The 15,555-nt window shown below is 35.9% G+C and overlaps 1 protein-coding gene across 4 annotated transcripts in view; it reads left to right on the top strand.

The window, feature by feature from the left end:
- IMMP2L (inner mitochondrial membrane peptidase subunit 2) overlaps nt 1-11,201 on the top strand; it is a 444,206-nt gene extending 433,005 nt beyond the window's left edge. For all 4 annotated transcript variants that reach the window (XM_071549991.1, XM_071549992.1, XM_071549993.1 and 1 more), the window contains exon 6: nt 10,726-11,201. In XM_071549991.1, the coding sequence (XP_071406092.1) occupies nt 10,726-10,845 (120 nt within the window). In that variant the 3' untranslated portion in view covers nt 10,846-11,201. The remainder of the gene's footprint in view (nt 1-10,725) is intronic.
- Nucleotides 11,202-15,555: the final 4,354 nt, after the last annotated feature.

Raw genomic sequence — 15,555 nt, 5'->3', positions numbered from 1 at the left:
TAATAATGAACTCATTAAAATATGGAGCACTTTTTTCATCTGCTTTGAGTGCTAAGATTCTGAAGCAGAAAAGACAGCTCAGTAAACATACAGAAATTTTCTTCAGAGCAGACTGATGAAAATGTAAGAGATTTTGTTGTCTGTGCATTACACTCCTGCTGTCTCCTCAGCTAATGCCAGAGACAGTACTTGGTTCTTCAGGCACTGTAGCAGTACTGATGGATACACAGTCTGCTGCTGACTATAATGCTCTTTTTGTCCCACAAAACACTAAAGTACAAAATAAGGGTTGGATTTGCAGCATATTTTGAATGTAATTTTGTTATTAAGGTAGGTACTTAAAAGGAATTTTAATCACATTGATTTTCTTACTGGAAGTGAAAGAGGTCCATGCAGTGAATTAGTGTTAATGGTGTTAAGTTTTAGCATTTATATCTTTTAGATCTTAAATGTGCTAATTCTTTTCCTGTACTGATGACGTGACAGTCTTGTGTGGATATATCTTGCTAAAACAGCTTAATAACTCCATATAATCTGAAAAACTGAGTAATTTAAAGAGTTAATAAATCTAGATTATCAACTCACTGGAAATGTATTCATTTTATTTTACTTAATTTTAATAATGTGTTCAAGTGTATTACTTGAATATTTAACGTTCAGTACATGCTTTGCTGAACTATAACTTGATTATGACTATGAGAGAATATGCTATTAAATATGCAGGCAACTGAATTAATTAGTTTTCACTACTTTCTTGCTTATTATGTATAGATTTGAAGCAAGTTTTAATTTTTCCTTGAGATTGGTATAGATCTTGAAGGTAAAGTAGTGGATTAAATCTGTTTAAACTGAGTTTGTGTGGCCAGGGTCTGCTGGGGGGAGGGTGGGACACTACAAGGGTGCTTCTGTGAGAAGCTGCGTGAGGATGGCTAGAGCTCATCTGAAACGGTAAATTGCACTATGATACCACCCCCTATGTCCCATAGTGCCAGTGCCAGTTGGCTCCAAGATGAACCTGTGTCACACTGGAGAAGTTCACAGAGGATTGTCTTCAGTGGAAAGGGGACCCCACACCGGAGCAGGGAAAGAGTGTGAGGAGTTCTCCCCCTGAGGAAGGAGGAGCAGCAGAGACAATATGATGAACTGACCACAGCCCACATTCCCAGTCTCCCTGCACTGCTGTGGGGAGAGAGAGGAGAGAATTTGTGAATGAAGTTGGGCCCAGGAAGAAGGGAGGGGTGGGGTGTTTTTAAGCTTTGGTTTTATTTCTCAATACCCTCCCCTGATTTTATTGGAAAGAAATTGAATCAATTTCCCCAAGCTGAGTCTGTTTTGCCTGGGGTGCTAACTGGTGAGAAATCTCTCCCTTTCCTTGTCCTGACCCCTGAGCTTCTTGCTAAATTGTCTCTCCCCTAATTGTCCAGCTAAAGAGAGGAGTGATAGAGAGGCATTGGCCTCCACCTTCGACTGGTTACTCTATTTGGCTAAAGATGAAGGTAACTTTTTTATTTTGAAAGGATGCAGCTGGTGACTTGGTTATTTGGTTTATAGTATCCTGTCTTGTTCTGTTAGGATACATCAAAGAAAGCTAGAGAGCAAGGGGAAAACAGAAAAATATAATTGGTGTGGGCCAAGAAGAATGCCAAATGTCTCGAAGAGAGCAATGGGAGAACTCTAGTTGTCTACAAAACTGTTTTGCCTATGTCCTGGTGAATCTTAGGCAAATTTTACATTGCTTTGGAATGTGTAGCACAGCACTTTGAGGACGCCTGTGCCCTTCTGAATGAGGAGGCACAGTGGCCAGTAGAGGTTTCCTGGGACATCTCAAATGGCAGAAGGTAGTATCTCTCTTTAAGCAAATGAACTGGTCCTGTAATGTAAGGATCAGTACTCCCTTTCTTCCTTGTTTTTTCTGATGTCCCCATAACTAAAGGAAACAGACTGCCTGTCCCCTGCCCCTCCTCTTGGTCAGTCTGCTGGGGCTGCAGGTGTGCAGGCCAAGCCTGGGGACATGATCTGTCATGTCACTGCCCTATAAAACTGCCTTCTCCATAGGCACGATTGTTCCCTCACTGAGGGAGTTTTCTGTGAAGAAATAAACAGTCATCTCACATGTGAGATGTGCTGCAAGCCTTGTAGGCTCAGAATTGCATGAAAGAACTGCAATAGTATTTGCTTAAGGATGTATCTTGATAAGGATATATATCTTCTTGTACTTCTGATTTATTTTTGAGAAACTTTTTTACCTCTGCAAGACCTGTTATGCCATTGTCTTAAGCTAATCAGGAGTGAACTAAAGAAGAAAGTGAATGTGAAGAGGATTAGATATGTAGGATGTGGAAATTATATTCCTGACTATATAGTGCCAATTATTGAATCATAATTTATGTTATGAAGTGAAAGAATAGCTGTATGATTTCAATTATACAAGAAGCCTTATATTTGAAAAATGTCACAGTATCATATAAACACAGAATGCTAAATAATTGTAATATTGACTAAAGAAAATATTAGTGGTTTTTAGATGATTTTTTTCTGAATAAAACCTGCTTTAGTACATTAATCTGCTTCTCCATAATTTTATAAAAAACCCAGAATAAATCAGATAAAGACCAGAGAGAAACTATTTAATATTCTTAAATTCACAGTTATTATTATAGTTATATGGAGAAGAAAAATACTGGTATATGTTGGAAGTATTAATGTGGGGGTTTTATCCAGTAAATCAACTTAGGGAGATTACATATACAGAATTATCTTGATGAAATTTACCATTTTAGATGAGCTCTAGTCATCCTCACACAAAGAGCTCTATTAAAAAGTCTTTTATAATTTTAATAACATATCATGCAGCTATTTAATGACATTTTGATATCCTAACTGCTCATTGCATATTTACTCCCCATTGCTTTTCACAGCTTATGTTGCCAACAGCATGTTTTCTGTAAGTCAAACTGTTTCTGTAGGCCATTTAGAAGAAACTATAGGGAAGCCTCACAGCAGGACATTTTAAAATATTTAGTTAAGTGGAATAGTCTATTGAACTGTTTTGTTTTCAAGGTAAAAGAAAATCAAAATTACTTTATTAAGAGTATTGCAACAACTTCTTTTGTATCAGAATAGAACTGAAACTAAAAGATGTGATAAACCCCATAGAAGCTGTGAACAGGCTGATAGGTCTGTTTGCTTAACATGCAAGCTATTGCCATTGGAAACCTCTGAACAGTTCTCCTGGCTTTAGAAAAGGCTTGCTTTGCTCAGTAACCATTGTAATATCATAAGCTATTTTACCATTTTGTTTTAATTAAGGGGTAATTTCTCACCTAGTCCATTGAATTAAGTTTTCTGGCTACTGCTGACATTCTTTATTTTGCCTTTTTTTTTTCTTTCTTTTTTTTTTCTTAGCATTTGATAATTACTGTAACATGACCTTGATTGACTATCAGGTATCTACCAAGGAAAATTTAAGATAATGAACATTTCCATATGCCTGAGATTTGCTGCTCCCAGTGCTGTCCCATCACAGTGCTCACTCCTTGAGCCTCTCAGGCTAGAACTGCTCCTAACAGACAGCCAAGGCAGCCATGGGATGAGATGTTCTCCATGACATCTTGAAGTGTTGGAACTTCTTGAAGTTCATAAATAGCCCTTATTTTTGACCCATGAGATCAGGTACTTTTCTGAGCTTTTGGAAAGTGTATGAAGAATATAAATTAGATGCAAGGGATAGCTAGCCTGTGGGTTTTTTTCCTGTCACTTGCCTTGAAGAATTTGAGTGTATCTAGAAATTGAAGCCTACTGTTTCCTTTTACAGTAGGACTCCTTTCTTACAGTCATCCTGAATGAGTCTGAAATGTCACCTCTCTGAGCTTTCATGCATATGATCCCTGCCACAGTTTTGGAATTCCTCAGAAATTTGGTGGAATTTTGCCTGTGAGCTTGTTTGCTCAGCTTTGCAATATTAACCACTCATCATTAGGGCTGGCTTTATCTATGAATGTGTAATTGGGAGCAGAGCAGGAACACACCAGGGCTCTCCCTGGTATTGCACAGAGCATCACAGTAAATCTCCATGGCCAGAGAAGTGCCAGGATTCAGAGGTCTGGCTCTCCTGGAAGAACGGAGGATTGCAGAGAAGGTGCAACAGAGCAGAAGGTATGACTGCCTCTGCTGGAGCACCGGCCCTGGGGTTGAGTTGGGTCTGTGGAGGAGCAGTGTAGTGAGAGAAGGAGTTGAGACCCTGGGCAGAGTGTGAAGTCTCAGAGCCATTCACTTATCTTTCCCTTTTATACATCACAGTGTACCACTGCATTTGGCAAAGCTTTAGACTGAAACTAAATTAATGACACACAACAGTACCAAATTAGAAAACAATTTAATTTGTAATGTATAGCAGTTTGTGTAGTGTCCTAATTGTTAAGTCAAGAAAGACGATGCACATAATCAATATCAGTGTAGTAAGCTTAAAAATGTCACTAAGCCTGACATTCTTCTGGCTGTTGTCACTGATACAATATGTTACTTAACGGGAAATCACATTGAAGGCTTTTATGTGGTCCTGAATAATTAATATGCATAGATTTTGGAATTAGCTAATACCTTTAGGTGAAGATAATAAATGTGTTTTAATAATTGTTTCCTGCCACTTGATTTATCAATTCCTAAAATATTGAATTGCAAATACATTACAGCTTTTTATGTGGGGCTTTTTCATGAGAGCTGTTAGTACATTTTGTTTTTCTGTTGAATTATGTGATTTAGTGACAATCCTATTTAGTCTAGGAACTTTGTACATCACCTAGTGAAATATTAAAAAGCTTTTAACTTTTAAATTATATTTATGTATATAAAGCATTCAAAACACATTACAGTGTGCACTAAGCAAATTCTTTCACCATTTTTATTACTAGAAATCTAAAATAAATAATAGATTGGTTTGTAAATTCTTCTGAGGACCTATTTAGCGTAATGGTTCTGTTAATCATAAGCAAGAAAGAGTATTTACTCAGACTGCTATACTTACTGAAGAAAAAAGAGTAGTGCTATGTAAAATGCTAACCTCTATTTTAAAAAGGTCTCTTTAGAAAACATAGAAAAAATCTGAGTAGGAGTGAAGAAGTTGATTAGCTATGTGTCCTTTTCAATAATAATATCCATGACAATTCTGAGAAAATACAGAGAGAGAATTCAGCTCATGGAATTCTTTTACCAATCCTATTACGTTTAATTTAGTCAATGGCATTGACAGCTGATTTCTTCAAGAGTTGAATAAAAGATGCACTATTTTATACTGAATTCATTTAAATCTGCCCTACTCCTATGAGTTTAAGTTTTGGTTCAATGGTAGCTAGTCTTTGTCTGCACATTTAACTGTAGAAAAATCTCATATGTGAAATATATTCTATTTTCAGTGACTTTTTCCTTCCTTTTCCTCTTGTAACTTTAGGTTTAACATAAGCATGTAGTCATGACAGAAAAATGAGAATGCAACCCAATTATTTTGGTATTTAGTACATTTTCTTTCAGTTCAATTAATAACCTGAACTTTTATTACAATGCAGTGAGTGCTCACCTCTTTTCATATGAATAGCTTAAATTGAAAACCGTATTAGATTGGAGAAACCATATTTGTTATACTAATTTCAGAAAGCTACTCTCTGCTAACATGCAAATTTTTATTCATTCTGGGAATCAACCATTGAATTTGAAATATATTTCTCTCTTTTACATGTTATTTTGCAATTACGGCTATGTATATATGTGAAAATTGCATCACTTTTGAGTGTCTATTTTCATTGTTTCAAACTTTCTTAGAATAAAATAATTGTCATTTTTATATTTTCAGATTTTTATAATATATTTTCTATCTAAATGAGCACTTCTAAATTTGATAACTAATAAGGACTTCTATTGATATATACTGGTGCTGTGAAAGAAAGCACAAATGGGATATTTTATCTGGAGCTGGAGCTGCTGCTTCAGCTATCAAACTAAGGAACACGTAGTAACAAAATTAATGGGCTGCATTCTTTTCTTTGCCACTAGATCTGTATGGCTCCATTAGGTCTGATTTGTTCAGTTAAAAGGAGAAAGAACGATGAATACACCAGCACTTCGCTATGTATTAGAAGGGAATCTATCACTTCCTGTATTCATGAGCTAGTTGGCATCTTGTTATGTCAACCTTCAGTGAGTTGATATAAGTTAGTATGTGCTGTGGTATGATTTTATTTACAACATAATCTATGGATTCTCATATTTGTGTTATTCATAAATTCATAAAAAATGAGATGGAGGGTATTTTTTCTTCTGCCATGGTTCATTATCCTAGATACTTCTACCAGAGGAATTGGTTTGCCTGGGATGTTTTTGTAATCCACTGGATTTTATTTTTATTGAGCTCTTTTCCTGCTTCTGCACTTGATAGTACTTGTTTCAAAATTCATCCATGTACAAAAACAAAATGTAATAGCAATCATGTTTACTTTCTATTAAAGTATGGATTTTTTGAAAAGACTAATTTACTGGGACAATTCTCTGTGAGACCATTTTACAGCTACAATCTAATATCAAAACCCAGTGCCACAACCTTTCTTAAAGAGAAGCAATCTAATTTGACACAGATAGCTATCCCATGCTATATATTTTTGTTAGGGCTATAGCTGAAATGCTGCATAGTTGCCTAAGTGTTTCTATCTTGAGGATTTCTTTGAGGTTTTGGGGGCTGAAATATTCTAGAACTCTTTTTCACCTTTCTCATTAGACTGGTACCTTTCACTGTTTGCAACATGCATGCAAATTTGTCATTGACAGTCTTTCTGAATATCAGTGTAGTCAAACTGCAGCTAATTGACTTACGGGATGTAGGTAGCAGGGCTCTGAGCTACTAGATCTGGAATAATTCATAGAAGCTCTATGCCTTTTCAAATGGTGCCATCTCTAAATCACCCAGGATTTCTCCATATTAGAGGATTTTTCACCTAATGTGTCTTGGCACCTTTCAGAACCTCTGTGGGGAGTAAAAAGTATCCAGCCAGCACAATATAGACAGAAGAGACCTGTACTGCTACAGAATTACTCCTGTCCATCCCAATGACTTTGTGTTATGAAACAGAAAATTTGAGAAGAAAAGTTTGAATATAGCTGATATTCCATTGTGCTGACCATAAGAAAGGCTGTATATAAGCTTCTTTACTAATGTACATTATGAAGAAAAAAAAATAATGAGAATATATTACTTCAGAGAATAGAAAATATAATTTGAAGCACTGTAATTATTGGTATTGTTTTATCTCTCTTTGGTTTGAGAAAATTTTAATTTTTGGTGTTTACATGCTTATCATTGGATGCAGCAGTTGGCAATAGTACTAGAATATAATTGAGCTTAAAAGACTAAAGCAAAAGTTACTCTAAAAAATCAGAAGTTGATATATGACTTTTAAACCGTAAATTTCTGTCTGTTAAAGAATTGTCTCAAGTACACAGGTACTACTACTACTACTGTAGCACTTGTAGTTTAGTTCTGATTTTAATTTGATTGGTAGCAGTTATTTGTTCCCTTTCAGTGGTGTTTTTAGGGGATTTGTGCAATTTAAACATTTATTAATAAGACCAGAAGACAGAGGTATTGAAAGGAGTATTGAAATTTTTCTAGACTTAAATGAGATAAAACAAGATGGTTTGCCAGATAAATTTTTTAGTATTTCTTTTTCTTTGGAAGTATATTTGTATTTAAGTACTTGTTCTAGTACACCTTAAGAGGGAATTTTCATGTTGATCCAAAGACCAAATAGAGGCCTTTACCAAAGTATTATATGATTCTCTGGTTATTCCAATTAGCAAACTGACCAGTTAAGAAGGCTAACTTTAGAAAAAGTTTTAAAGGCTTGGGTTTTTTGTTTCTGTATTGCTGTTTCTTAGGTCATATTAAGTGATGTTGTTCTTCCTTGTTGCAATGTTGTTACAGAATTTCAAATCTTGTCTGTTTGAGCTAGACCAAAATCAAGACTGTTTAAGGAAAAAAGAAGCAAGGTGAAATCTGGGAAGAATCCTGTGAACTCACAACTCAGAGCTGCAGTACTTGAATTTCATATTTGGAGTAGACTTTACATTTTCTGAGAAAGCTGAGAATACCCTTGTTAGGGTAACATTCTTATCTAGACTTTACCTTTCCTTGAGATCCAAACTAATCCTTTGTATTTCCATAGAAATTTTGATGTACTCCACTGCATGCTACACATTTACAGGATTCTTGTACAGTCTGAATACTGCTTTTCCCATTGTGGTGATGTATTTTGGAAACAGGGGAAGTGATAATATTGTAAGTCTCTATACTAATAAAGCTACATTTATCCCAATCTGTTAGAACAGAATGAGGAAGATTGTTGTAAATACCACTGCAGATAGCACTATCAATCCTGGGCTTATCTGTTCTTAATGCAGTGCCAAAACCGATCAGTCTCCATGCAGCTAGCATAGTAGCAACAAGCAAACTCTGAGGAAATATGCTTTTATCAAAGTAACAGTTTCAAAACAGTATTATTAACTCAAAACTTATTTCGCAGATAAAATTCCCATTTTAATAGAATGACTTCTCAGTTGTCCAATTTAATATTCAAAGATTAAAAAAAATAAACAACAAAACCAAAAAACCCAAACAGCTTAGGGACAATAATATAGATTCAATTCAATATAGTGTCTGTTGTTGCCACAGCAAGAATAACAAATAGATCATAATGTAGAAATAAACACAAACTATTTAGATTGCTGGCATCTCTTAGTAGTGTCTGTAAATGAAATACATTCCTCAAATAACTTATACCTGTAAAGTACTGATTTTTCTTATACTTAAGATAGTGTTTCAAGAGGATAAATTTATTTTTTTATGTAAAAGAAAAAAACCACAATGCCTGTAAGGGGAGTGATTAATTAATAGATTATTTTAGTACTTCACTGTTACAACAGAAAGTATGTGTAGCCTCTCAGTTTATTATTTGCCCATATCTAACCCTGATTAAGGTAAACCCATTAACAAGAGCAGGTTGTTCTCTGTGAACACTTTTGTTCATTCTCAGTGAATGTGATGTGGTAAGTACAGAGTAATAATATACAATAGAAAAAATGTTATTATGGTTGTTTGCAGAATTCAAACTTCAAGGTACTTTTAAAGTGAGTCTTTAAGTTATTATAAAAGAAGTCCTATAGCATCAGTGTAATTCGTTATTTATCAAAGGCTTCCATCACCAAAGAATATCTGTTTTTCCTTTTTAACTCTACTCATGTTGTCCTGTAAATCAGGTTTATAGGAAGGAGATTTCTTTATTAGTTTCAAGGCAGATGATGGTCAATGGAAGTAATCCTCTGGGTAAAATCAATCCCAGCCTCAGCTTAAAACAAGTCTTGATTCATTTATTATAGTCTCAGTCTGTTTGCAGACCTCCTGCTGACATCAGTAACAAGCAATGTACTGAGGAAAACACACAGCTTTGAAAATGAGATGTTATTTGTGTTTGAAAAGAGTATTTTAACATTTTTCTCTGTAGTACTGCTGTCACATTTCACATGCACCAGTGGGATTTGCTGTGGTTTTATATTTTGGCACCAGCCTGTAATATGTGTGTTATCTTACTGTATACTCAGGGAAAAAAACATGGTAATATTACTTTTGCAGCCTACTTTATGCGCTAATTAAGATAAAGGATGGTGTGAATTTCATAAATATCAACCAAACTGCACAGAATTGTATCAGGACATCAAAAAATTTTGAAAAAGAGTTGTCACTTAGCAGCCTGTCATTTGCTTAAATGTAGGAAAAAAGGTACAATGGATCTGGGTAACTAGTGGTCCCTGCAAGGGATCAAACAAATGAAAGACACTAAACTGAAATTTTGGTGATCTACTTCAGATTCTTTTAGATATCATGAGTTATTAAGTAACCAAATTATATTCAAGTTATATTCAGCACCTGCTTCATCAAGCTACAGAATATGGAATTAGATATATACCACTTCAGCTTCACTGATTTGATTATGTAGTAGAGAGAGACTGGTGAATATACATTAATCCTATCAAATTAAATCAAGAAAATTAACTGAAGATATTCCTAGGGGCCTATTTGGTGTCTATTTGCATAAAATGCTGAATTACCTGCTTACTAAAATCAGTTTTTTTAATGAGAAATGAAATAGAACTGAAGAACTGAGTTTAAATAAAAATTTAAGCAGCAGTGTACAAGTTTAAGCCAGAAATCCATTTAACTCCTGACTCTGACAAGAGCCAATACCAGATCATTAAAGCATAAAAATAAAACAAGTATATATATATACTTTTCCCCTTAATGGTTCCTAATATGGAGTATAGAGACTACACTATTATTTTGCTCTCTGGATCCAGAATAACTAGTAACCAAAAGCTTTATGTGGATTATAGAACATCTCACCTGTTTCAAACAGCTGTTTTTTCTTGAAAATGGAAAAAAGTCCCTAGTTCTTTGTTACAGATAGTGCATTTCAGTAAGCTGGTTTGAGTTCCACAAAATGTTTTATCAAAAAAAAAAAAAAGAAATTGTCAATGAAGAAGTTTTCTTTTCCCCTCATTATATGCAGGAGAGAGAACTCCTCTGCTTTGTATTCTCCCATTGCTCTGATTATCACATGCTTTGTATTTTGCACATTTTCATTTATTTGCAATATGTAATAATCTCTCTGGTTTATATTTTGTTTGCAGGTTTCTCTTGGACTTCTACATGCTCGAGCTACTCATATTCTCTGGCCTCCACAGCGCTGGCAGAAGTTACAGACGACGCTGCCTCCAGAGCGCAAACCACTGCACAGAGAGCAAGAGTGATCTAAAGGTTCTCACAGGAAAACACTGACAAGAAGTTTAACCAGGAAGAGTTGGAATGGTTATGCCATCATCTGTAAGAACTTTGCCAAGCGTGCTTTCACATCCCCATATCAGCAAATACCTGCTGACACCTTACAAAGCTACCTTAAGTATAAAGTTCTTCAGGGTTTTTTTTTTTCCTGTTGTTTGGTGCATTTTTAAAATCTCAAACAGTAGTTTGTTGTATGTTAATTTGGTTTGAAATAATTGGTTGTTCACTTTCTTCTGGGAGCAGTAAAATGCTTGACTTATGTGTGTACCTGTGCTTCTCTGGATATGAAACTATTAAAATCTTCAGTACAATTTTTGATCTTTTACATTCAGCTTGTTTCTTTTGTAAGTGAACGGAACCTTTATTAATATAACTGATTTTATATGAGAAAAAGAACAAACCACCCAAAACATAATACACTTAGGATTGTCTTATAATTTTTAATACTGAGTAGTTAGTACTTCTGTAGCTGAAAAAAATTTTAATGCAACTTATGTGTATTATTAAACTGAGTACATATTAATTATTTCCAATTTCTTTTTTGGGTGTGTTTTATATAAATATTCCTTTTATATCTTGCCGAAGTAGATATTTAGTCAAAATGTAATAATTATGCTATGTTTTGGCAATGTTTCATTTATTTCTTAAGAGGAGTAAATCTTTGTTTGTATTGATTGCCACATTTCTTTGAAACAATGTAGTTAGCTAGGAAAGGCTATACAATTAATACTATAATATAGAGTTCATATAAATATACTCTATGAATATGCAGTAAAGCTTCTGCAACATTATAAGTGAAAAGAACTTGAAAAATGACACATTTTCAGCTTCAGATCAATATAAGCCAGCTTATTTTAATAATTACTGAATTTTACTTCAGATAGGCTAGTAGTTTAAAAATTTAACAAATCACACTAAAGATCTTGAAACATTTTCAACCAAAAATGCAATTATCACAGCTTCAGGCAAGACTAAAGTAAGTCTACAGCTCTTTGAAGACACACATCTGTATTATAAGTTAAATAACTTCAATCACTATGAAAACTCTCTATTAGTGTCTAACCTTCTTAAATGCTCCAACTCTGTAGACTTTACTATCTCTGTGTGCCAAGGTCTTTCTTTGCTTCAAAAATAGTGTTCTATAGGTCTTCAAACTCATCTTAGCTAAAACTAATGCAGCTTGTTTGGGTGTTAATTGCCATAAATTCAGAATTATTCAGGGTTGGCAGGAGAATCCAGGCAACTACAGGTCTGTCATCTGGACACTGATGCTGGGGAAGGTTATGGAACAGATTGAGTGCGATTACATGGCATGTACTGGACAAGCAGATGATCAGGCGCAGCCAGCATGGGTTTAGGAAAGGCAAGTCCTGCTTGACCCACCCAATCTTGTTCTATGACCAGGTGGCCCTCCTAGTGGATGAAGGAAAGGCTGTGGACATTTACCTGGAATGCAGTAAAACCTTTGATCCTGTCTCCCAGAGCATTCCCATGGAGAAGCTGGTAGCACATGGCTTGGACAGGTGCACTCTTCACTGGGTTAAAAACTGGCTGGACAGCCAATGGTGAATGGTGCCACATCCGGTTGGTGGCCAATCACTAGTGGAGTTCCCCAAGGTTCAGTATTCTGGACAATCCTGTTTAACATCATCATCAGTGATCTAGATGAGGGGATCAAGTGCACTCTCAGAAAGTTTCCAGATGACATGAAGCTGGGCAGGAATATTAATCTGCCAGAGGGCAGGAAGGTCCTGCAGAGGGATCTGGACAGGCTGGATCAGTGGGCTGAAGCCAACAGTATGAGGTTCAACAAGAAGAGGGGCTGGATCTTGCCCTAGGGTCACTACAACTGCATACAGCACTATGGGCTTGGAGAAGAGCATCTGGAAAGCTACCCAGCAGAAAAGGACCTGAGAATAATGGTTGACAGCTGGCTGAATGTGAGCCAGTGGTGTGCACAGGTCACCAAGGAGGCAACTAGCAATAGGACACAAGAAAATGGCCTCAGGCTGTGCCAGAGCAGATTCAGGCTCTACATCAGGAAGAACTGAAGGCATGGTCTAGTATTGGAATGGGCTTCCCAGGGAGGGAGTGGAGTCACTATCCCTGAAAGTATTGAAAAAATGACTGGATGTGGCACTTAGTGCTATGGTTTAGCACTTTGACAAGGTGATGAAATACCTCGATGATCTTGGAGGTATTTTCCAACCTTAATGATTCCATTATTTTGATTGAAAATAGTACTTTGCAATCTTTTTTTTTCAGATGATATAAGAAAACTGAAATGAGTTTAAGAAATTTACTGCAGTTATAACTAATTTTGGTGATAAAGATGTAAATACACATCTGCAAAAGGAGAAAGAAAGAGACAAACATAAAATGAAGGGGAGCTAAACCAGATTAGATTAGCTTTATTTCTCTCAGTTATTCAAGTCTTCATTTCCTTTCCACTAGTTTAGTCCTTCCTTTCTCCTCCTTCTGTGTATCAGATGGGCAGAAGTTCTTATGTATATTGGCAAATATATGACAATTTGGGATGTTTCTTTTGTTGACAGCACACCCTTATCGTACCTCATATTGGTACCACAGGCACTTGGGCCTCTCAGCCCTGGTCCCCCCCAGCTACAGTCATTCAGACACTCCATACATGCACACAGCCAGGGAGCTCCACACCCAGAAAAACACACTAGACATGGAGTTTAATGAAATGAGACAGCAATGTTTAGGCTCAGGTGTAGAAAGACCAGCACCTTTTTATGTGTCATTTACTCCCTTCATACTCTTCTCTATTTTTACACACTGGATCCTCTTCAAACCACCCCTATTTCACTGACTTTGGTCCCCTAAACATCCCAGAAGTATTGCACAATACTGAAATGTTCTTCCATGCGTTTTGCTGTGAAGTGGAAGAGAATCAATGGTTCTCCAAGTCCAGAAGAGCTAGCAAACTTACAGTGCAACAATTGGACTCTTAGGTTAGACACAGAGAAAGAAATATTTGAATTTTAAAAAATAATGAAACCCTTGAATGGATTATTTATTTATTGTGAGGTTTTAAAATTTTTCATCAGGCATGTGGCAGTCAGGGGAATTGATTAACCAGACCTTGAGATCCACATCAGCTATTTTATACATTCTCTGTTGAAGTATTTTGTGACTGGTAAGCTGGACAGGCAGCTGCATCACCATCTACTTCCTTTAGACTAATAATTGTTATTCTTTAGAGGCAAGGTAACACTATTAGTGTAGCCTCATGTACCACTTTCCTGTAATAAGCATCTAAGGAACCTGTTTCCTGTAAAAGAAGCTGTCATCAGATTAATACACATGACATTTTACATCATCACATAGGTTAGTGAATAGAAAGAGCTCATTGAAATCATAAGCATAACAGATAATTCAGTATCCAGACCAGAAAAGCAAACTGTATTAATTACCAAAACCGAAAGGACCAAGTGCAAATAACACAAGAGCAAATATTTAAAGGTGTTATCCTTTTATTGATATATTTTTATTTTCAAGCTTCAGATGTGAAACACATAATGAGAAGCCTGTTCTGGAAGTAATGAAATGAGTGTCAAAATTCTCTTGGACTCATGCCATCATGATTAGGCTTCTAAGTCAGGATCTTCCTCTTCAAACCACAGGCCTTCTGGTTTTTGGTGCTGGCTCACATCTGCAATGCAATAGGAAACTGATTTCACGGGAGTTAAATAATAATGAGCATAAATAAGGAGTGGGACACTAAGAAATGAAAGGAAAACAGGATACTTTAAATATTGGTATATTTTAATGTATAAGTAATTGCATAAATACCTTTCCTATGGCCCAAGAGAAAGAAACTAGAGTGCCAGAACACACTTGTAGAGCAAGGAGAGACATTGGAAACTAATCAGGAATTGCTACTTTTAGCAAACATGCACAACTGTCTCTGAAAGAGTGACAGAGCAAAGCTACATACCTCAGCAATATGTAAGCATCACAGCCTCATACAGAAAACCAAAATGCCAATCGAGAAAGTGGAAAGTTGGTGTAAGGAATGAATGATCATCTAATAAATCTAAGGATTCTCAATTAGATGACTAAGAAACACCATAGCTGAAGTTGTGCTGAGTTTCATTTCTTCCATCTATTCATCCCTTAAGATAACATACCTAGATGATGTGACACAAAGGCTAGCAATCTGTCATTGCATGCACAAAGCACTAGCTGTTCAGGTCTGAAGCCATTGTAAAATAAATAATTTAGTGCAGAACTGTCCAAGGAAAAGAAAGTAAATCCAAGAAAATAGATTATGGTTTATTAAACAGTTTACATGGCCTGGATCCTCAAGTATTAACACTGAGGAAATAACATACCAGACACTGTAGACCACAACTAAGACATATGAACTCAAAAGTACCACAGTATAGTCAAGTGATGACAGATATGAGCTCTTGCTAATGCAGAACTTCATTTTCACATATCCTTTCCACTCCTTTAGATTTGTTAACCACACAGATCAGAGAGAGCTCTGAACACTTCCAGCGTATTACAAGACAGCTGTCAGATGCATCATTCTGTAGTTGTGTTGCTCACGAGTCTAGCAGATGATGAACTTGCATGCTCTTGGGCAACTTTGGTAATCCTTTGGTGTTTTGCTATAATATGGAATAATTCTCTCTCTTTGGAATATTTTA

Source organism: Pithys albifrons, chromosome 3 (genome assembly GCF_047495875.1).
Source record: "Pithys albifrons albifrons isolate INPA30051 chromosome 3, PitAlb_v1, whole genome shotgun sequence".
NCBI classification, from domain to species: Eukaryota; Metazoa; Chordata; class Aves; order Passeriformes; family Thamnophilidae; genus Pithys; species Pithys albifrons.
This window is presented reverse-complemented; position numbering and strand designations above follow the sequence as displayed.